Source organism: Sphaeramia orbicularis, chromosome 6 (genome assembly GCF_902148855.1).
Source record: "Sphaeramia orbicularis chromosome 6, fSphaOr1.1, whole genome shotgun sequence".
NCBI lineage: Eukaryota > Metazoa > Chordata > Actinopteri > Kurtiformes > Apogonidae > Sphaeramia > Sphaeramia orbicularis.
This window is the reverse complement of record NC_043962.1, coordinates 46994943-47019515: the sequence shown is the minus strand read 5'-3', so window position 1 is coordinate 47019515 and position 24573 is coordinate 46994943. Positions and strand designations below refer to the sequence as shown.

Sequence of the window (24573 nt, the reverse complement as noted above, 5' to 3'; positions counted from 1 at the left end):
TTTATATTATCTCATTTCATGAAGCCAAACCTTGGCTTCTAGTTTGTATTCTAAACCTTGTGACAAGAACCTGATGTGGCATTTCAGAAAGAAAGCATTGGCCATCACAGGATATGCTGCAGAAGATGACTGATGGTATCACAGAAATAGTTTGTGGTCAAAACATGCAGGAGTATCTGACATATACTGCACACTAAGAATATGGCAAGAAATATCCTGTTCAATTACTTGGCCATCTCTTTTATAAAATGTTTGTTTGAACAAGAGATAATTTTCATAAACCCTCATATTACTCATGTCTGTGTGTAAGCCTTTCGCCAAACCTAAGGGTCTGTAATGAGCTGTATAAATACCAAAGACTTAGAGCACAGATTGAGTTCATTTCACCACCTGTGGCAAGTGCTACTCTATCGCCCAAGGTGATTGTAACTCATGAATTATGCATGAGGCCAGTGTTCAATTGAAGCAAATCAATATTCTAAAAGTGAAAGAAACACACTAGATATCGAAGGGCGAATAGGTGTCTGAGTTTATTCACGGAGGAGTGAGTGATGAAACTGTCGGTAACCGCTCCGTCCACACACAACCTTTGTAAAATTGACGTCATCCAGTACAACCAGATCAGGTACATGATCAAATTCTTCTGAGCTGCCTTGGATGGGGAGGAAACGTTGGCTTCCACCAATGGTCCTGTTCTGAAAATGGAGTGTCCCAGTTTGTTTTATCATTACAGCACATTCACAAGTTTCAAAATTGAAAAAAGTCTCGACAACTGCACATTTTTTCTTTTTTTCTTTTTTGTCCCAGGACTTAATGCATAGGATTATACAGTTAGAATACAGTATTTCAACATGTTTTACAAAGATTTATATGGTATAGGAAACAAGAAATAAAAATAATAACTGCACAGCAGTAAGAAAGGTCATTTGTCGAGTATATATAGTAATTTATCGCACACACTGTGGAATAGCTTAGAAACACAGGGCAAAAAATAAACACCATTAGAACAATTTGCGCTATATTCAATCTACATAAGGATACCCTTTTGACTTCTGACTAATTTAGGAATGTCAGACATTTTTCATGGAAAACCCAAATCACACTGGCCACTGTTTTACATTTATTCATTTTGGCTTTTTGCCTTAGCCACCAAAGTCCTACTAAGCACACGCCACAGACACCCAAAAGAAATGCACACATCGAAATTGCAACCATAAAAGAAATCATACTGAAATGTCTTCAGCCTATTGGCACGCAAATGGTGGCAGCAGGGCATCTAGCATTTTAGACAGCACACATAATATCACAAGTCCAAATACATTGCTGTGTCTATAGCACTATCATCATCATATTCACCTAGGTTACCAATAGAATAATATAGAAACAATATATATGTATCATCCTATTCAATAAGGCACATTTTTGGTTAAAGAAAGGCTCTGAAAGAAGCTTCTTGCATCAACTCTGTTAGTGAGAGGAGTCAGCAGTAAACAACAGCGGAGACAAGGATGGAGTCTGCAGTCGGCATGCAATTAAGATCAAAAGCCTCCCCTGCTGATTCCATTATACAGAGTGCCACTCTGCACTGCGCTGAGTGGGCAGTGCCAAGTGCTGTTGGTCGGGATGCCAGGGTGCCATGCTGAGACAGCAGGCAGGCAGGCAGGCACGCTCGAGGTCTGTGCAAACCTCTCTCTAGCCAAGGCAGGAATCGTTAACATTCTGGGGTCTCTGGAGCTCTTTATGCTCTGTCAACTACACACACCCATGATCAGATACAGGGAGTACAATTAAATCATCTGTCAACAGCAAAACCTACAATTTAGGGATGAAACATAGTGGCATTTAATGGACCAAGAAATATCAAACCCTCATTCCTACCCTGTCAACTCTCAGCTCCGACAGTGACATATCAATATTCCAATTACAGTAACAATTACGTACATGATTGAGACTCACTTCTCCAACTTAATACAACAGCTAAAACCACTGTGTTTGTTCAAGACAAATATATACCATTAGTACCAGTTGCTTCTCTGGCAGATTATTAACATCAGCAATAGGCTATTTCATAGCATTAGAGGCAGAATGTTTGATGATTATTTGGAACGTTACATAGGTAATACTAAAAAGTGGCACGAAAAGAATTATAATACTAACAATGCATTAATCAGTCATTTGGAAAATCTAAAATATTGCTGAAACGCTACCGTATGTGAATACAACTTATGAGCTAATGTGACTGTCGAATGTGGCTCATAGTATTCTGACATTATTGCAGGGCTAATATGAGTGACATAACTCCATGACAGAATATAGTTGCCTTTTGCTGACATACAAATATTTAATTAAAAAAATTTACAGCAATTAAAAATATTAGCAAAAAGCTAACTAAAACATCTTAAAAACCTCTGAAATGTCCATCTGTGCTTTAGTTGCAGTGGAATGTATCATGGCACTGTACAATAAAGGGACACAGACTGTGCTATTATTGACTTCCACAAGCACAAATGCAACGCGGCTTGAAGAAAATCTTTGTTTAAAGCAAAAGAATTAAATCAGACGTTTCTGAAACTACTGGTGACGTGTCATTCATCTGAGCCTGCCCAGTGCTAGATTAACCAGTGTCCTTGTCAGGACCCTTTGGTCGCCGTCAAACAGCTCGGTTAGAGCGCAGGCTCCAGTGTGTCACTGGGTACGGGGGATTAACATGACAGAAAGCAGGCGTCCTTCCGCCTTCACGCCTGACAGTAGGCATCCTGTGTGTGCACACTCATTCCCACATATTCAACCACACAATCACAAACCTAGTGAACATGCACTCAACTTCAGCAACGCACACTCTTGTTCACATATTGTATTTCACACAGACATGTACGCGCACACACAGGCTAATAAAAACACTATCCGCACCACAAGGTGATCCATTTAAAAAGATAATTTTTTTTCCTTATAAAGCTTTCCTCATAAAGACTGCACGATAAAAAAAATATATAATACAATTCTTAAAACCTTTTCTACACAGAAAGAAATTGAACATCTGATTATCTCCAGTGCCAGTGCTCCACAGAGGGGCTTAATTCTCACAGAGGTCTCCCGCAATGCATTCTGGGAGCAATATTCAGTGAAGCATGAGTGAGCGCGCAGACCTTTAACGTTTGGCAAGTGAGCTTTAAGGCGTACCTATGACAATGTAACCCATCATTTCCTTCTCCTTTTCACTCTCCATCTGCATTTCATTAGCCTCCGTTAACTCCACAGTGGAGAAAATTGTCCCAGAGCCAAGTTGAATGATACACACGCCCACATCAGTCCCTTCTCACCTAGTCTTATCTCTACATTTTTTTTTTCTCTAAAAGAAGAAATAAGCCCCCGTAAGTCACTGGCAGTCCCCTCCTATTCCCTTCCCTCCCTCCTTGCCTCCCCTCGGAGGGTTAGAGATCAGTCACTTTGTTTTCCAGGGCGGCTGCTATCTGCTGGAGCCGCAGGGTCAGCTGTTTACTCTGTGCAGCTGGATCCTCGTCCAGGGATGCAATGATCTGAAAGAGGAGGATGGAAGGTAAGGAAGACAGAGATGGAGGAGAATGAGGAAGAGGTCAGAAATGACAAGGGAGAAGTTGGAAATAATGAGTGAAGAGAAAGAATAGTGCAGAACAGGACAGAGGAGAAATGTAAGAAAGTGAAGAAACATGGAGACGGGGATGCACATAAGAAAAGGAGGAAAAAGAAAGGGCGGGGAGAGGGGTGGAGAGGACAGTGTTATTTGACATCAACAGTCACGTCATATGAGCTGTTATTGTTTGAGTCCCACTTAGGGAGACTGACAGCCCCATTTGTTTATCCAACTTGTTCATTAGGTTTTGTTTATCCCCTTTTTTTGACCTCAAGTGGCAATGCACAATGGACGCTTAAAAATCAATTCCCAGAGCAATTTTCCAATTCACATCCCACAGAAATGCTTTCAATTAAAATTTCATACAATCACACTTCTGGCATATCAAGAGTGAAGAGAGAAAAAAGGAAAAGCAATAATATAGTGGGCAGTAGTGCATTCAGTGGAATAGCCTCCTTTGGGTGCGATAGGAAAGAGAAGGGCCTCTTACCCCATCATAGTATTTGCTGGCGTACTGGTAAAGCTGATGGAGAGCCACTTGTGTGTTCAGTTTGTCTGTGTGAGACTGGAGAGCACAAGTAATTTAAAGGTTAAAGAGAAACACACAAGTAAAAAATAAAGCTGATGAGAAATGAATGAAATACTTTTTCAGGTTTAGAAAAAAAAAACAAAAAAAAAACCCTGCTCATAGAGGCAATGGGCCAAGTGACAGAAAAACAAAGTAACCTCTGCAAAAACCATATAATGCCAGACATTAATAGCAGAATAAACCTACTGGAATAGAAAACGACAGTTGTGTTTCTTACCCGTGACACCTCTGCCAGATGAGTGTTCATGTCCTGGTCACTGACGGGTACCATCTGCCTAATGCCCTTGTAGTAACTAAACACACATACGCACACACAACCATCAATTACCATATTAAGTCATTTGCACTGACAATTTAATCAGTTTTTCAGTGGTGTGACTACAGGTATCAGACTCTTAAATTCAAAGCTGACGATGCAGATTTAAAGGGGTTTTATGTAGTATTTCTACTTTTAAATATTAAAAAAATTAGTTTTTAGAATAAAAATGCTGATGTATTGGATTGTAGAGATACAAACTAAATATATTTGGACCAACAGCTTGGGGGATTTATTTGATCACATCTCATAACTGTGCAAAAAAACAAGTTGTAGAGTCTAAGAACGTGACAAAGTGATAAAAGCTAGAAGCACTGTTGTTTTCACCACTGGACATAGCTCTAAATGAAAAGAATGGAGTTTGATGCTGAAATGGCGTTTCTTCTATATGGGTGAGTTTGATACTGAGGCTTATGAAGGTAAAAAGCTATTATGTGATACCATTATTGCTGTTTGTTGATCCATGGTTCACACTAAACTGTGACAGGTCTGAACTTGTTTGTTTGATTCCAAACAGACCTTTAGTGCAGCTACTGACAACACAAACTGTGCAGAAAACAGAGGTGATTTGTGGTTTGACTGTGGCTGTTTTCTGTCTAAAAACAGAGCTAATCTAACAGCTATAATGTAAACTATCAGCTGACAAAGCACAAGAAGATAATGAGTTGTAGGTTTTAGAGGAAAACTTGACAATACCATGGTATAGATGTGTGTAAATAATGAGCTTTATACTCTATTCAGTGGGTGAAACAGTCTGTGGATACATAGTGTTGATTCCTTTGTGGTTTTGGGAGATCTGAGTGTGTTTTTGTACACAACTTCACCCTGCTGATGAGAATTTGGAGTATCAATGCTACATAGAACCCTTTCCAGAACATTTCAACAAATCATCTTTTTTCCCATTCAAGCATTGCATATACATGATTCTGTGCAGGTTCTATGTAGAAATTATCTTATGAGAGTGAATTAGATTAATCTGTATTTTGATGACAACTTCATTTACATCACAAATTTACAGGGGCTTGACTCACTGATTGCATGTGAGTTAATTCAAATGCAGACACCTTGTTGAAAAACAGACTGAAGTAAAATTGTTGAGTGCTGACAGGACTTACTCATCCACCATCTTCTTATAGGTGGAGATCTCCTTTGCATAGAGTAGTTTGTTACTTGGAGAGTCCTAGAAGCAAGAAGTGGATACACAGTGAAACAAATGACATTTTCAGATTGATTGACCTTCGACTTCTCTGTTTCCAACTCTAATTAATGTCCCATATAATCAATCCACTTTCCTCTGCTCACTTCAAATGTTCATCCATCGTCCTTCCCATCTTCCACTCACCCGGCTAAGTTTATGCTCACTCTTGGTGCAGGCATCCATGAAGGTCTGGGCGATGACAGAGAGTGAAGCATCCACCACTTCAGACACATGGACATCAAAGATGAAGTGGGGGTTCTTGAGGATGTTCACCCAGAACCGCAGAGGCAGGCTGCGTGGGGAAAAGGGCAAGAAAGCAATCTATCATCGTGGTTGTTATCATTATTATTGCTTGAGAATGGGGGAAATCTCATCAGCCATATTACATCTATGGATTCATTTGAATCATGAAGGTATTTCATGTGTGAAAGCTCTTGCCTAAGGTGCAATTGAGTGCAGTACAAGATAATAACAAGGATGGTGAAAAGCTTTTCTTGTAGGTGTCATTTTATTGAGAACAGTACCCTCAACTGTCAGTTTATATTACTATTTCACAACGATACAGACGTCTCAGAGAAATCCAGAGAAATTGAAATGAAAAAGATTTCTTTTTTTTTAAGTTTTCAAAGGGAAAAGTAACAAAAGGGATCTATTTTACTAAAGTTAGCAATGCTTGTCTAAGTTAACAAAAAGTGACTGGAAGAGCTTAAGTAACAACTACTTTGACTTTTAAGTCTAGTTCAGCCTAACGGCCTAAAGCACAGGCTATACAATGTAATGCTCAAATGCTCCTTCTAATTTCCTGTCTGAGCAGCTAGTTCCATTCATTTCTTTCCAACATCATGTCAGCCTGTGAAATCTAAAGAATGTCCCAATACAGTCGTTTTTAGAATTTCTGCTCCCTGATCGGTGTGAATGCTCTGCCGTCTGAGACATGAAACACACACACCGTGTAAAATTCATCCTGGTTTGGTAATATCTCCGGGGATAACTGCAGTGAGAATACAATAGAAGTGCAAAAATAGAAATGTTGCTATAATCACAGAATTAAATTAGCTTGGGACATAATTACCATGTTTGTTTGTTGTTATGCCTCATACACACATTCATATTTAATACATGGCCCTCAGTTGATTTGATAAACAGAACGGGTGGATGCAGAATGTGGTGTGGAGTGTAGTAAGTAATTAAATCGCTCATCTCTGGTCCTTGTGAGGGTGCTCTCTTGCCAGCCTTACGTCAATCACTGGCATCTACATGCACCACATCGTCTTGTATGCTTGAGCCTTAGCTGACGTGACACTAATTTATGCACTTAAATGTCACATGGGAATGGGGGGATTGCAAATGCAAACTAAGTGAGCTGAAATTGTATATTTGTATTCAGCTCTTTCTTGGATAAGTAAGTTTTATTTCTTGGAGACTTACTGTATCTCAGGCAATTGGATTTGTGTATTGGTCAGACACTGACAGCTGTCAGTGTCTTAGTTCTTTGAGTGTGAAGATCATTGAATGCAGACGTGCTGTGCTTTTACCTATTAGTCTTCCAGATATGGATGGTCTCCTCATCCACATTGTTGTGTTTCAGTGCCTGTTCATCCAGGAAGTCAAAGAAATATTTGACAGCTGGTGGCACAACTGCCCCAGAGCACAGTACGCTGCGGAAGAAGTCATCCACAAACTGCTGCAGTGTTCCCTGAAAGACCCACAAATAATGTGAGACAGGGCTGAGACAAGGAGCAGTGCCAAAGACATCAAGAGCCTGAAACACAACTATTTGCACATGACACCAAGGGAGGATATTCAACATAAACGGAAAAGATTTCCCATAGTAGTGTTTTTTGCCTTCTCCAAACCTTTTGTGTTTCAAAGCAGTCTTTTTAATTGAATTCAGTTTCAGAAAAAAATTCCAGCAATCATAAAACATAACTACGCACAAAGTATTACTGCAATTCCAATTTCTTTCTTTGTACCTTGACTGAGAGCAGTCGAGTGAGATAGATCTCTGTAATGGCTTTGGTCATTGACTTGTCCTTTATGCTGCCTCGTTTAGACTTGATCTCATCCAGTTCTTCTGCCGGCCTCACCAAGTGAAACACTTTGTCATCTTCCAACAGTGCATTTCCTAGTACAGGGGGAAAAACACTTTCAGCTTTCTTTTAATATTTCTATTTTCCTTATTTATTCAAGCAAACTCACAGAGAACACACTCAAATGATAAAAAAGCTTGTCATTTCACAGCCACCGCTGAAAGAATATTCAAATAGAATAAAGTTAACTATTCTGAAATGTACATAAAAGACTGAAGATGAAAGTGCATATTACTTTGGCATAATCTCAAACTGTGCTTTACATAAAGCAACATATATTAGCATGTGAAATGAGAGCGGGGATGTTGACAAAAGCCCTGGAGAAAAGAATCAACGACAAGTACTATAGTCTCAAGAGAATGCAATCTATGCTTGCTGTGGTTCAACAACTGTATACTTGACGAGGATGTGTACAGGAAAAGACACTTACGTTCTTCATGGTTTTCCTGGTTCTGGTCATAGTTCTGCTGAGTGTGAAGCACTCTGGATAAGACTAATGTGGCATTATCTCGCACCTGGAACAGACACACAGGTTTTTCTTAATAGAAAACACGCACAGTAACATATACTCTTTTGTGTATATACGAGCACCTTGAATTTAAAAGGGGCTGTATCTGAGGTCAGCAGTGTCTTTCAGTGACCCACATTTAATTCTTAATCAATATGATTGAGCAAGCAGCAACAGTGAGTCTTTATTGGGGTATTTACAGGCCATTTTCTTTGGCATCAACCCATTATTGACCCCACAAATACTGTGATTAGCACTACTCTGACACAGCCAATGAATCTATGGCAGCAAGGTTGTGCTCTACGAACAACATGAGACACCAGTGGGCAGCATGAAAGAAGGAGGAGTTCCTTAGAACGAGGAGGATTTAAGTGGCTGCAAAGCAGGACAAGAAGGGGATATTTGTGAGTGACCTTTATTTTGCAGGGATCAATAGTGTGCCAAGAAGATTTAGTGGCGCTCAGTCACAGTGAGAGCTGACAGGAGCAAAAAGAGACAAGGCATCTGCAATAGCTCTGTGTCGAGAAGTTCAACTTGTGAGCATGTGGGTGATCTAACAGAAAAAAACACATAATACATGCTCCTATATAATGTTTTTTTGTATAATTGATTTGAGAAGATACATATTTATTGCAAATACTTTTGATTTTATTCTTGAAGATGTAATGTGTGAGCTGAACTTTTACAGTTTCAAAGCCACCTTTTGATTATGAGTGAAGCAAAGTAAAAAAAATACATTAAAACCAAAGCAATTCTCAAAGAGAAGCATTTTTAGTTTAAAAAGCAGCCTTTTGTACTGCACATAAATAGGTGCCTAATGATTTATAAAAAGGCTACGAAGGACCACTTCACTTTGCCAGAGTACAAGGCATACGCCTACATATTTATATACTGTACATCAATTCACAAAACCTTTTTCGTAAGGACAAGAATAATAAAGCCTGCTGACTGCCCTAAAGACTCTGCTTTTGCAACTTATTTCTCTAGTTTTGTTTGTTTCAAGTTGTGGTTACAAAGGTGATGCCTTGTACACCTAATTGTTTGTGTTTTTGTCTGTCATAGATACCTAGTGTTGATCATTTTTAAGTCATGAACTAATATGACTTATGTTTAAATGTCATCCTACAGTTACATGAGACAAACGTATTCACACTAGTACTTAGCATTTGTGGTAATGATATGCAAGATTAAAAGAGATAGAATGTATACTGTGCATCTAAAACTGAACATGTGGCATAAACAGAACTTGCATGCAAACCAGTGTGACACACAGACATGGAGCTCAGCCGCTATGAGAAAAGGCATAAAAATAGGTAACCCCAATCACTTCCACACGCCCACAAACATCTGTTGAATTCCCCACTGTCTCACTGTCTGTTGCTTTTGTTTGTGAATTTTAAAACTATACACTCTTGCATTAAATATGACATTGTGTCTGTACTCACATTGTAATGTGCCAGAGTGTTGATGCGTTTCCATCTGCCCTCTTTCTGGGAGGTCAAGTCCAGATCGGACAAAATCTGCCCTGTAGAACCTGGGCGCCACTCTGTGGAGAAGGTGGTAAGAGAATAATCAAAGCTGATATAATACTTATTACATATTATGGAAGTAGGAGGGGGTATGCTGCAGTGTTTCACAGTTTATTATCGTGCCATGTCATTTCTTTTCTTAACACTGATGGTTTTTTGTGATCAATGGTCAAGTTACCCTGAGGTTATTCTGTAACTATGTGCAGTATGAATACATCCTGCTGTACTTCTTACTGTCTGCTCAACTCATACTTCTGGGATTTAGTGACACGTTGAAGTACAGTGGTGAAGATGGGACATGTCAGTATTTTGTAAATCAGATTTGAAATGGTGACTTGCACCCCATTACCCCAAAACTGACACAAGTTAAGCACTGTCTGTGACATGTGACTCATTGAGAAGCACTGACAATGTAAGGGGGTTATCTGTGATTCACCATGAAACGAGACAGATCTCAAAAATGCATTAAGGAGTGAGATCTACAGCATGCGTGGGAATAAAAAAAGTCTTTGATGTTAGAAAAATGTCTATAGAGTTTTAGTCTTTTAAGTCAGTCCCCAAGGTTTCTGACTACAGTCGTGAACTAAACTTTGTTTGGAAGGCTTTGTTCATGTTGCTGACTATGAATTACTTTTCAACTCCAGAAATGCTTTTTTGCATTCTACAGACAAAGGAAGAAAGCAACAAACATAGTAGATTCAGAATAATTTATTAAGACACACAGAAATTAATAATCAATGTATTTATTCAGAGAAATGCATGTTGATTAAATTAAAAATGTATTTCAATCAGGAAAGAAAGAACTAAATTTTGACACCCCGCAACTCCTTGTAACCATCACATTATTCATCATTATTGGATAGCTTCTGCTTCAATTTCCCCTCCACTCAGGTGGCCCTCATTTACTCACCCAGCGTGACACTGTCGACCTTGGGCCTCAGGGAGTACGGCAGGTTTCTATACACCTGCTCTATGATCTTCTCCTTCACCTGCGAAATCGTGTCACAGTTCAGCACCTTGACAGGCGTCACATCTGGACCCTCGCCATGCACCAGCACTTGCAATGTCTGGAAAAAAAACAAACAAAACGCACACACACGGGATAAAAGTAAATGCAGCACCTACACACCCAAGCTACAAATATGCAGATATTCAAACACGGCCAGAGCACCCAGCCATCCACCCACAAACGAACACCCACCGTCCAGGTCCCTCTGTAGGGATGTTGTCGTCATGGCAACAAGCCTCTGTATGCATGTACACATGCACGTACACACTGTGTGGTGACACCTGACAGGACTCCTGTCACCTTGGTCAGCTAATGACCAAGGCTCAGCGGGAGCAAACTGTGACCCACCTCACCTCCCACTCTCACTCACTCTGTCAAAAATAACTAACTGGCCACTCAACAGACTGAAACAGGGGGCACGCAATCCAATCGCAATATCAACCTCATAAGCCTGTCCATGTTTGAAGTGAAAAGGAAAGACCACACTGAGATTTAAAGTGAATAGCAAACACTGTGCCTGTCTGTGAAATCTAGCCCATCGCGTTTTTCTCCCTCTGTAATTCAATCACAGAAGGCGATCCATCACAGTGGGAGACGTGTAATTTGGGCTAATTTGATAATTGTCCTTGACAACGGCATTACCCATGGGTCTTTTTATTTGTGCTGACTTTAACAGAAAACAGCTGTGTTCACATTAGCTTCCATTACTGAAACATGATCCTGAGCAAAAGGCTTTTCTGAGTGTGTACTGCCCGAATGGGTAGAGAGCAGGTGTAGGTTGGAAAGGGCGAGGAGGGGTTGTGGAGGTGGCTTGTACTCCATAGTTGTACCGACTTGTAGTACTTTCACCTAAGCCGCGCATTTCACCGCTATATCGGAATGTGTTGCCTGTGTCGTTTTGGAGCCGGGAACATTGACACTGAAAATGGATGTCACACAAAAGCGGGCAGTCGCCTAGGGGTTTTGGTGGTTACCATGGCAACTGCACAGTATGTGTGTATTTGTATTGCTCAGTAGGCACCGAACACCATGCGATTTCAAAGCAATGTGTGCAGTTTTTTTTTGACAGCAGGCATGTATTTGTGAATATGTGTGGTCGGCTTGTGTATGTGCATGTGCCTACACGTCAGTCAATCTCACCAAGACAGAGTACTCCACGTCGTCGCCCAACAGGCCTGTGTCGTTGAGGGTGTACTTGGCTTTCTTCACTCTCGCGTCCACAGGGCCCTTCTCGATCTGGTGCTTGATGGCTCGGAACAGTTTGTACAAGGGCTCGCCCGCAGAGTCCTGGTACACATACACGAGCCATTTAGACATTGTCTCAGATGTTGTCAAGTAGCTAATTGCTGTGATTAGCAGTTTTGAAGACATAAAAGCCACTTTCCAGTACAAACAACTAATGAAAGAAGTTTAAAAAATCCATGAGCTGAGGATTTAGTTTAATTCTTCACCAAACCATTCATTATACGTTTTCTGTATCATTAAGAATTATGAACCGCTTACTTCTTCATGCACAATATATTAAAATGATAAAATATTGATAATAATACTTTTAAATCAATTCTAAGCACATGAAACTCACTCACCTTCAAAAACTGATAAAGGCAGATAGACATCCAGTTACACAACATCCTCTCCACAACTGTCTCTGACCTGGAAAACACATTAAAAGAGAGATTTCAACACAGCTGTTAGAATAAAAGTCTACAGCAGATACAAACCACATATGTTGATAAATGGAGCTGATGTTGAAGACATTTGATAGGTAAATCTAGGCACAATATACTCATGAACTTATGAATGGGACTGGTTTGCTTTTCATACCACTTTTAGCCACAATCCATACCCTTTTTACCTCACACTTTGTGCAGCACATGGCGCTTCCACCGAGAATCACATGTGTTATATAAATAAAGTTCAGCACCCTTTGCTTCCCGGCTTTATCCACAAAAATAACCCAGGAATAAAAACTGACTAGTCGAAAGGGTGTACAACTAAGCAGCCATGTAAAATAATATTAAATAAAAAGAACATCAGTTAAAAAAAAAAAGGAAAATTACAAAAAAATAAATAAATACTTTTTTGTGCAGCTTGTCACTTTCAGGATATTTTAGCTCAAAACTGATGACAGTGGTCATTTGACCATTTGAGCCTTCGTAATGTCAGATATTCACTGGTGGCACCGTTGTTAGCTGTTATTATGGCTAATTAGGTGTCTTGTATATAAGGAGGTTTCTGGTGGCACAATGGCCTAATCAGTATAATGAGGCTCTCCATTGGGGGATAATTAAGATGTGTACTTGCATAACAGCCAGTCACAGCTTGCCTACACCCAGCAGATAGATCAGATCACATAAACCCCTCCCAGCAGTGATGAGCGACTGTACTGTCAGACAAGAGGATCCTGCTGAGGGAGGGGAGGTGGGCGTCAGAGGAGGTTTTCTGACCTTGACACTATCATTTCAGTGGAGAGATTTGGTGAAGAACACTAGAGCCTGAGATTTTTCATAAAGGCTATTGCCGTCACTAAAATTACTCAATTAGCTGCTTACAGACACTAATATGACCTAATACCAAGGGAGGTAGGTACTATCTGAGAGACATTCTCAGCATTTGGCAAGTTTCTACAATTAAAAATCCATTGAGCAGTAAACAGTGTGGGTGATTTTCGCAGCTATCACAAAATTGTATTAAATAGGTGTCACATTGTTGCTAATTCTTCTAATGAATTTCCTCCCCTCCTCTGCGTAAAAAGTAACAGGTGTAAAAATAGGATTTGTGACAGTTGTTAAATTTTTACTATCGGTGCTGTGATGTTTGGATTAGGGTTGAGAGCAGGGAGAGTGTTTTAATTTTAGAAAAATACCCAGATGAATATCCTTTTCAAGCCGTTGCTAAAAAAATCATAGTGCATATGTGGAAAAAACTTTAAAAAAAATGTAATAATGTTTGTATTTACAACGACCAACAAACAGAAAATGAAAAAGATGATTATGAAGATGATTATGAAAAGGAACAGGAAATGAAGAATCTTTCAGCAATTTGTCTTCCAGGGAGGGAAAAAAGAAAACAGAAGGACAAACAGACGGACAACTGGGGTAGACTGAGCAGCAGCCTGGATCTTGATAATGGACTACAGTACTCAGTGTAAAAATTCAACAGAAAACATGGCAACAGAATGAAACAGTCCACAACATCTTGAAATGATTCCCAGTCCTCCTAAACTGGGTAATAAAATTGGTGCCAGGAATTAATTATGGAGTGATAATAACCAGAGGGCTAAAAAAAAAAAAAGGATATTTTACAATTTCAGTGCAAAAGGTGTTAAAACGATTGAAGTTAAGTATATGCCATTAAATCTAAAAAAATCCCATTTTTTAAAAATATTATCTAATCCATTTTATTTCTAAGCACTCACCTGCGCAGCATCAGTTTGGGATTCTTGCTATTGACGTATTCCTCCATCAGTTCCAGCAGCAGCGTCCTCATGATATCTGTGTAGTATTCCAGTTTTCCATGTAGAGCCACTGTCAGCAGGGAAGCAAAGTACACCTTCGCCCTGGCGTTGAAATCATGACTGCGCTCCAAGGTACGAATAAACTACAAAAACATCATCACACGTGCATAGAAAACGACAAGAGTGAAGCTAAATTAACCGTCTTGATGAACCATATTCAGCTTCGCACATAAGCAAATCCAGCATAATGTTCTTTTAAATAATCAAAAGACTAATGCTGGTGAAAACAACAATTATCAAGGTATATTTAGTTCAGCGGTGTAAAATATTCTGGCTTTGAAAAGATACCAATTAGTGGGAGAGTAATCACCCACACATATGCAGTTAACACCTCAGAGGCTGTTTCTATGCCAGCAATATTCAATCATTAAGAATCTTCACATCTCACTCCACTGTGTCTGGATTTTAGAAAATGAAATCGTGTCAGTCCTGTTATCTATTTATTTATTTTGTAATTAAAGTTATACTTCTTGACATGTGAGGGCAACAGTGAGGGTAAAAGGGTTTATAGTCATGCCTGCAGCTTGGTTAGGCTTCTTTTTAGCACTTTTTTCATGCATTAATTTTAATTTGACCTGCTGTTTGACAGCAAATGAAAAGTCAAGAGATTACAGAAATGGGTAGGATTCAGCCTTTGGGGATAATAAACCAAATTTTATGTAATCCTTTCAGAAGACACAGATATTTCATTCCACACCAAAAGAGAGCTAAAGTCCCGGCCCCTTCCACTGTGCCCCGTGGGACCTAACTTTGGAGAAAATATGAAAGAGAAGTCGACAGTGAGAGACAAATATGTATTTTGATCCGGTCTGATTTGTGCCACCTTTTACACATATCGTCAATTTAAAACATAATTCTATGAGCCAAGAAAGTAGCAGTTTGTAGTAAAGATAGTAAAGTATAATTTGACTTTTATGGAAAAGTACGTACATACCTTCTGTTGGTTTGAGGATAAAAGAACTGGCTGCTAGTCTTGTCGTAGAAAGGCTAACATACGTATATTGTTAAAAAGGACAAGAAATTTGCCTGTTTATGGGGTCCGTATATGGCTTTCTTGAAAAACCACAGCTCTATATGACTTGATTTCCTGTTCTGTGCTACCATTGTACACTACTATGGTCTGATTTTATAACTGTATTGTCATTTAATTTTATTTGATTTCATTTATTTATTTATTTTTTTACTATTTCTATTTATCTGGAAAATCTTCAATATTATGGTATTTACTTTTGGGTATGTATTTTCTGTATGTGTGGATTTGAATTTTTCTGTCAGGATTGGGGTAATGTAATTTCTTTGTTCATTTGCTTAAAAAAAAAAAAAAAAAAAAAAAAGATAGTAAAGTAGTAGTTTGTCACATGTGATAAATGTTACACCAAAATCTAAACTGTTGGGCCAAATTTTACCTTGATCCCCAAGAGCAAGGTGAAAAGTATTAAAAGAGGTGAAAATCACTACAGTTTGGTCAAATTAAAGGAGCACAGACATCTTCAGACTCTGACCAGATTGTGGATAGAGATGTTTACTTTGACATCACCTCTGTGACATTTGAGTTTGTGTCTTTATAATTGTATATTTCCACAGTTTGACACTTTTTTGCAATAAACTACGACTTTCCTAACTTGTAAAATGATCTTTAAACATGGACAAAAATTATGCGTAAGTCAGGGTTCCTACAGGTTTCTGTTCAATTTAAGACTTTTTAAGACTACTCAGAACAGAATTTAATGCCCATTTCATAGCCATACTGGCAAAAATTTGTGACTCCTAGAACTTAGGTAAATGTATTTATTTACTCCAATGCCCCATTCCTCACTGGGGGCTGATAATTGGTTTCGAATTTTAGAATAAATTGTCGGGTTGGAACAGGTGGAATTGAGTCGACTTACGTTACTTTCTTTGCAGCTTGGACATTTAACGGACACATTTAAACATAATACAGCAAACAAGTTTGTGATAACATAACTTAAGACCTACCATATCAAATTTAATACAATTTAAAGACTTTTTTAAGATATTAAATGCAAATTTGTAAATTCAACACTTTTAAGACTTTTTGAGACCCTGTGGCAACCCTGTAAATGATGCATAATTCAAACAGGAATAAAAAAATAAATTGTCTTTCTTGATTGAGTTTTTTTTTTTTATCCCAAAACAAGGTCCCATGGGAGACAATTGGAATGGGCGGAATTTCAACTCTCTTTAGGTGACTGACCAACAGTGTCACCCCACAGTTACACTTCCATTGTAACTTGGACAGTTTGTATGCATCCCATTATCAGTAAACACAGCTGACTATTAAATGATTCACTTCCACATGCAGAGTAATTACATTAATGAGGAAAGTCTTGGAGTTCAGCAGGTTGGAGAACTGGTTGAGCGCCTGGGTCACCGTGGCCCGCCGAGCCTCTGGGATGTCTAGCTTGCCTGTGATCATCACATCATTGGCACCATCCTTAGAGGGCAGGAAGAAGACACGATCTGTGTAGTTCTTGTAGTCCAGGAAGGGAATTCGCCCCTCGCTCAGGTCGTTGGTGTGGTCCTCCATCTCAATCATCAAGTCTGAGAGTCGGAAACAAGAAAATAGCACCTCATTCCTTTTTAATAAGCAGTTTTTGTCACTTATGAGTGACTCATCTGTCTCAATCATTATGTCACGAAAGGCAAAACTGGAAAAATCGTTTCAGCTGTGAAAGATTGTTTTCTATTACTGTTCCTGCAAAACTGCTCCCCATAATGATGATAACATGATGTTAAGAGGGAGAATTTATTTAATTCACTGCAGTACAATACATCAAAGAAATGTAATCAGGGCTATGAAGCACTTCATTACTTTACAGCTTCTCAGAAACATGGATCCTTTGAGGATCATTAACAATATTGCCTTCCCGTTTCACAGCCACACATTTAGTACCTGTAAATTCCTTTTTGCAGCGATCTCGAACACTCTCCTCCAGATTCTCCAGCTGGTGCTTCACCTTTTCATACTCCCTCTCTGCCTGTTGACTTTTCCTCCTTAACAGATGCCACACAAAGAGAATGAGTTTTATGATGTATGTATATATATGTATATAGGTCTATGTTCTCTAGTTTGAGATGATGCAATTATTCTGCTTAGCAGCACAGTACTTTTATATCCTATCCTTAAAAATGAGCTTGAATAAAAACGGTGTCATAAACAAACTCATTTCCCCTTACCATTATGTTTGACAATAGCACACAAAACTAACTCAACAACAAAGCTTGTCCATTTGATTTCTATAACAGCCTCTAACTTTAATCACTGGATAGATTATACAAGCCTTGAGAGTTGACTATTACATCAGCCCTCCAGCAAAATACTAAAACTAACAAGACTCTGGCAAAATAAAGACTGTTTTGAAATAACATTGTGTAATGAAATAATGGTTCACCCATAGGTTATCCTTTAAGCGTCTAAACCTAGAGGCTCTGATTTGCTCATTGTGAAGCTACACCTACACAGTATTTATACAGCTACTTTAGTAAAGATCCAGAAAATTAAAAAGTTTACTCAGCTAAAACTTAAGGTCTAAGAGAGAATGTGAACAATGTGCAGGCTAAAAAAAGCAAGACAAGTCCCAATAGAGTCAAGGAACTCTTAAGTAACCAGTGCCTCAATTACATCGACAGACAGGTCAAGTACTCAGTATGAACTACTGCACCTTGGAAGTTAAGGCTTGAGATTTTCTGTTTAATAACATATAATAAAATGGGTTTTTTTTTTTGGAAAGATACATTTTGGGGAAGGTAAAATGCTGCAAATGCACCAAATCATCCTTGTTTATGTGTAATTTAATTGACTGTCAAACTGTCTGGGGTGAGTAAGTTCAATAAGTGCAGATTTGTTGCAAGTTTTTCTTAGTACTTGATTCACTTTAATTAAAAGAATTTTAAATGAACCAAAAATATCGTGACTCAACACTTTACCTGTAGCAGTAGACGGAGATGGCAATGATGAGCAGCATTGGCACAATGACAGCGGGGATGATGATGTAGAGAGACAAATCATTCTTCTTCTCGTACTGCACTGAGCCGACCACCCACTCCCCGTTTCCAAACTTGATCTGTGGATAAACAGAGAAAATCTTATTATCTGCACAAGCTCTCAACATTTTACCTTGAAAATTATGCAGGTGTGTGTCAGTGGTATAGGTTCAACAGTGTGGGAGAGGAAACAGTAACAGTGGAGAATCTACATAATTGCCCACAGTTCTGCTAAGCAGCTGCAAGACCTTTCAGTATTTTTAAAGTACCTGGGCAACCTGAAAGTTTGGAAGCCACATTAACTGAACAAATGCATAAATATACTGAGCCCAGTGGTGTCACTTTTTCATGCAGCTCAGCCACTATAATGAAATAGCTCACTTAGAGGAATTATAGAGGAGAGAGGTTGGAGCATTCATCACAATTGCGGCTCAGCTGTAATTAAATATAATTTAATAACAACTTGGGATGCATGCTGCCATTGGCAAATCTGTGTTTTTGTGTCGTCTGTGTCTGGGTGGGTTTATTTGATCTGACCAATAAGTCCAGCAGCTCTGGTCTGGTGTCTCGACGGTGCCGCCTAGAACGAGCCCGTGGTGGGGTGGAAGGTGGGTCCAGGAACAGCTTGTCGTCTTGAAGCGTGTTGACCAAACATGGAACATCGCCCACAAATGCTTGTGCCTCTTTCGCTGTCATTGCCTTGGAGAAACCTCGACCCTGCAAGAAAACGTTCACTGTGTTGATTAAATTGATATGATTAACATTATGCATTAAAGAAGGGAAAAAAACTACATGTACAACATTATGTAGATGGATCACAAGGTGTGTAGTCGAATAACTACTGCGAGTGTTTTCATTTCTATAATTTATCAAGTGTTGAGCAGCTCTTCAGTACATACTGTTAATGTTTTACCATGTGGGTGCCAAAAGCAATTAAAGAGATTAGGATTATGTTCATTGTAAGCCTATGTTTGAATCATTTCTCACTTTTTACTCCAGTAATTTTAGGCACATCTCCAGTCGAACCTACAGTTCTGGCACTGTGACATAAAGTGCACTTCCTTTTATACACTTGGAGCCCGGCTTTCAATTATTTTTAATGCAGTCTGGAATACAAGAAAGGTTAAATTAGCTTGAAGCAAGGCTCTAAGTAATTGAAAAGGAGTCGTCTTTTTTTTTTTTTTTCTGTACCTTTTCTGGCTAATTTACTGCTGTGTTTACTCACAGAAATTTCCAAAAGGGAATCCAAAAGAGCAGTGAAGTTGACAAATTAGTAAAAAGATCAGTGTCAAAATAAAATGAGTTGAATTACTTGTTTATTGGGATTTCCTTCATTTGATTGCGACATTCTAGTATTTTTTTTCTAATGATTATCTGATCTTAGCACATATATGTTATATCCATTTAATACCAGCAGCTAAGTGCACTTTACTGTAAATTTTGTTGCGTTATTTAGAGGAACAGATATTCACATAAAGACTTTATTTTCTATCTGTTCATACTAATAATTGTATGCTTTTCCTCAGCACTAATGTACATTTTCTTTAATTAACTTCCAAAACTAGGATTAAATATTAAATGTGCAGGCACTTGCATAATTTTTGTTTTAATGGACCCAACAATAATTTAGGCAGCTAAAGACTGGAAATATGCAATCCTACAGCAATTCAGCAATTTCTCTCCAAGACAGAAAATAACACAATTCCTCTTAATTCCTTCACACAAAGAGACTAAGTTTTCAGGAAAAATCACTGTGCCTGAGTGGTCTGTACTCACAGTGACGATGATGATGCTCGCCTCGGTGATGACCTTCTTGGGCAGGTCGTTAAAGGTGGGGTCGGGGTGGTAGTCGAAAGGCTTCAGTTCCTTCACCCAGTTGTCCAACTGGATGAATGTTTTAAGGTGCTGGCTCTGGGAATGGTTCACTGTAGGAGACCAGAACTGGATGATGGAGTCATTCTTCTTGTGGGCATGCTGATCATATTAAACAGAGAAAAATAGGAATAAACAAAATTACAGTGTTTCTTCATAATATGTAAAAGCACATAAAAGAAAAAAAAAATTCAGACAAAACATGGAGGAGAATATAATAATGTTCAATGCTGACAAAAAGCAAAACAGTGGCATTGAGGGATTTTTGAGAGAGGCAATGAGTTAATGCTTTTGATATGTGAGGGAAGAGAGTTTTGGGGTTAGTGGAAAGTGAGAAAGCTTGGTTTGGTACAGTAGGAAAGGTAAATTATGCAGGTCTTTTTATTTGGTCTATTAAAATCCCACTCCACCATTACAGAATTGCCGCCCCTGATAAACTAGAAGTCATCACATTGAGTCATTCCTCTTCTGGCTTGGCTTATTTGTTTTTGATTAACTGGACCGATGGCAATATTCTGTCACTTTCTGATGGTTTCAATACAGCACTGACATTTTTCTGTGTGAGTGGATTCCAACATGGCGTTTTCAAGTTTTCAAAAGGCAGAGAAAAGAGGCGCCAGCGGCACTGAGAAGTACTTTTTCAAAAATTTTAAGCTGGGTTGGAATGAGTTGATATCTTTCAAAATGCACTTTCAAAAGTGTACTTCTATTCAAAGGCTGCAAAAATATGAACATGCACTTGAGATGGAGGCCCCGATTGGCTATTTCCCAAACTATCAGTGTGGGCAGAGGTTGGCAGCAGTGGTGGCTGATGGCTAATAATAGACTAGTAAACTTTACAGATGATCTAGTTCAAAAAGTAAAAATAGTATTTCACTCCCACCTACATTACACAGTTAGATCGATATTCATTCATAATTCATATTGAATTATTTTGGTATTTATAGATACAGATATGGAAAACTTTAATGACCCTGAGGGGGATATTCACTTTTTTTCATCACCTCAAAAAAACAAAACAAAAAAAAACCAAAAGAAACTAACGATGGAAAACATATTACATAACATAACAAAAATATATTATTTTGATTTTCACCTTAACAGTGAAAGTGAAATGTAAATAATACACAGGAATAATGCCTTTTTAAACTGCAGTACTTGATAGCTTTTAAGAATCACTCAAAAATCCCATAACAACTTTCAGCATTATTTATTAACTTATTATTACATCAGTCTAAGAGGACAAGAGAGTTGTACATGAACTCCACACCGGTGTTTTTAGGCTTTAGAAAATCTATCTGGTGACACCTTGATTTTAGCCAACCAGTCATTTTCAGACAGGTAGAAGGGTTAAATAAATGACTGACAACTATAATTACCCATTGCTGATGAGATTCTATTAGTATCTTGACACGGAAGCTTGGAAAAGTGGCTTCACTTAACCATAACAGCATCGGCTATGTCATTTTATCTGTTTTTGTGAGTGGAACGAAGGAAAACCGAGCTGCATTTTCCGCCTGATTTTTCTCCTTCTTTAAGTTGGGAGGGATAGGAATGATACTGGGCAATGAGTGGGTTATTGACTTATCCTTTAAACTACAGATATTACATTGGCCTTTACAAATCCACTGTCAGTCGACCTCTAACACTATTGTTAAATGTACATGCATGCATGCATTAATGTTTAATGACAGTAGGTATTTCAGTTTAACTTTATTTTAAAGGACTACATTTTCACAGCTAATGCACACACACAAAAAAAAAAAAAAAAAATCACAAATGGATGCTGGAGGGTCCTCAAAGCAAAAACACATCATTGCTTCGTGCCACTAATTGACCTGCAATATAATCAACATGTTTTCACAGCAGGCTACTAGCCATAATGACTACAAATATTTGGGTCTAGTTCAGTGGCTAGACTTAAACCAAGAAAAGCTTATGACGTTGACCAGCCAAGGTCTTTGAGATAACATTCTACATCTGTTGCTAGTTTGTGGTAGCCAGAAGTCCCTTCAAATCTCCCCTGTCCCTGGGTACTGGGGACCAGGGACTTGGCTGGAAGTGAAGTGGTGAAGAGCGACATAAGCGACAGAGTGGCATAATCTTCTGCAACCTTAATGCTGGTATTAAATTTAGCCCTTAAAATGAAATGAACAAAATTGCCACTGCTTAACACCGACCAGTACACTGGGGGGTAGGCACCGGCAAGCTGTGCGCTATTCCTTCAAGTTCCCTGGCAGAGCCCATTTTATTTGATTGAGCTGGAACAGGAACATAGTTATATTTTGCTAAGGGTGTAACAGTGGTGCTGCTATCTGCGATTCTACAGGTTTATACTTTAAAAAGTGAGAGGAAGTAATACTGGCTTATGGGATCTCACTGATCAGAGGAAACAAGGAGGAGTGGAGATATGTGTGTGCATGCTCAAACAGTGGAAATGCTTCACAGAGTTTGAATGAATCACCACTCTAGTCGTGGGCTCATGAGATGTAGAAAAGATCGATGGATAGCACTGCTGCTGTGAGGAGAGTAACAGATGGAAAAGAAGAAACTCTCTGCAAGGAAGACATGTAGAAAGCAGTCAAAAGTACAAAAAAATAAACACTGCTAGAGAGATTGTTAGACAAAGTGTTAGAGATGATTGAGAAAATGGTGTGATGATAGCATGGAAGTGAAAAAGAGAACTGAGAAGAGAAATGGAGGAAACTTACCTCTATAGCTAATGAGTTGTCTCCCTGTACCTTGATGAGTGCTGTCTGGATCAGGTCAAAGCCAGAGCCAGTTACCACAATGTTTCTCCCTCCACTAAAAAACACACACACAAACACACACACGTCGAAAAAAACATGATAAAGCACATGTGGTAAAAGCTAATGTTTCTGCAACTAACACAACTGCATGAGGTCTTGGGGACTCTTAGCAGAGGCCAGATATGGTTCTTAAATTGCACCTGGGGTAGTTTTCACTGGAGATGAAAACAAATTAGTTTATCCTTTGAGCAGCCTACAATATCTGGTTGTCTGTTGTTCCAGTGTATGTGTGTCTAAACTCACGTAGCATAGTGCCTTCAACTGCACTGAAAAGCAAAGTAACCCTCTAATGCATCCATTTTCAGCAATCATCAAGCAGTTTGTTACAACATCAAAGACTAGCATTTGTATCCCCTTTAGCCAGAAAGCAGCGGTGGAAAATATTCTGCACACACATTTTCACTAAACCTTCGAGGACAAACACATTTTTAAAAAAGATAAAGGTTCCTGGCATTAGTAGCCTTTTCCAAGGTTTCCGACAGTTAGAAGCTTGCCTACTGCTCTGTTTGACCTTGTTATGTCAGCTAAACAAGTATTTTCTTCGTTAATGTTTTAATTCTCTACTCTAAAATCAATAATGCATAAGATGTTTAAAGGGAAAATGAGGTATTAGTGACACAGTTTTCTTTTTTTTTGTCAATTAAGATTGTTGACATGATAGCATTTTTCTCTCAGCATTCTGGCCACCTGCCCTTTATAGATTTGGGAGCCACATACTTCAGCAGGACAAAAAGCAATCATTTCAGGAAGAGTGAGCTTTTTACTGCTTTCAAAAACATGAAATTTAACCATCTCAAATATTTATCTCTTGAAGCAAAGTGAAAATCAAGAAAAACCCTGCAGGTGATGAGTCAAATGCTATCATTACATGAGTAAGAATAGAAAAAAATGTTGGATTATCAGCACGGCTAGAAATACAACACTATAATTTCCCCCGTGCTTACACGGAGTTTTCAGGTACAATAAAAATAGCAACTTAATGGCTTGATTACATATATGTTCTAAATTTGAAATTACCATTCTTCTAATTATCATTTGCTGCCCTGATCCACACTGACTTTTTTCTTTCTCAATAATCCACATGTACACTTTTTAACCTAAGAGATATGGTGGAATAAAAATGCAAGAAATTAACTTCCAACTGTATTCATAAGTAAGCATGACTGTTCAAGGGAAGGACTCACAGAACCACAGAGAACTGTGTATTTTTCCACATTTTCTTCCCCATTTCAAAAGCCTAACCAGGCACCTATGGTCATAACAACATTCATTACAGATGAAGCATTGTGGCGCTACAGAGATGCCCTGACCTACAAATCATGTTCTCAGAACAAAAGGGAGCATGTCTCTCTGGAACACACCCCGGCAATCATCATTTTTGTATTTTTATGTGATAATGAAAATACAAAAAATGGCCATTCCTATTAACACTTTGACCCACATAGAAACAACTATCAAAATAATCACAACATCTTTTTTTGCATATTATAATCTGCATGTGTTCATCAGAAAAAAAACAA

General features: G+C 38.6%; 1 protein-coding gene across 6 annotated transcripts in view; it reads right to left on the bottom strand.

Annotated features, from left to right (window-relative positions):
* Window positions 1-505: 505 nt before the first annotated feature.
* Window positions 506-24573, bottom strand: part of plxnb2b (plexin b2b) — a 117587-nt gene continuing 93519 nt past the window's right edge. For all 6 annotated transcript variants that reach the window (XM_030136282.1, XM_030136283.1, XM_030136285.1 and 3 more), the window contains 19 exons: window positions 22955-23048; window positions 20148-20345; window positions 18909-19088; window positions 18315-18451; window positions 17281-17381; window positions 16699-16928; window positions 14268-14449; window positions 12436-12502; window positions 11990-12136; window positions 10751-10907; window positions 9757-9857; window positions 8234-8318; window positions 7687-7838; window positions 7249-7409; window positions 5858-6005; window positions 5631-5695; window positions 4417-4492; window positions 4101-4175; window positions 506-3536 (listed from right to left, as the gene is read on the bottom strand). In XM_030136282.1, the coding sequence (XP_029992142.1) occupies window positions 3432-3536; window positions 4101-4175; window positions 4417-4492; window positions 5631-5695; window positions 5858-6005; window positions 7249-7409; window positions 7687-7838; window positions 8234-8318; window positions 9757-9857; window positions 10751-10907; window positions 11990-12136; window positions 12436-12502; window positions 14268-14449; window positions 16699-16928; window positions 17281-17381; window positions 18315-18451; window positions 18909-19088; window positions 20148-20345; window positions 22955-23048 (2461 nt within the window). In that variant the 3' untranslated portion in view covers window positions 506-3431. The remainder of the gene's footprint in view (window positions 3537-4100; window positions 4176-4416; window positions 4493-5630; window positions 5696-5857; window positions 6006-7248; window positions 7410-7686; window positions 7839-8233; window positions 8319-9756; window positions 9858-10750; window positions 10908-11989; window positions 12137-12435; window positions 12503-14267; window positions 14450-16698; window positions 16929-17280; window positions 17382-18314; window positions 18452-18908; window positions 19089-20147; window positions 20346-22954; window positions 23049-24573) is intronic.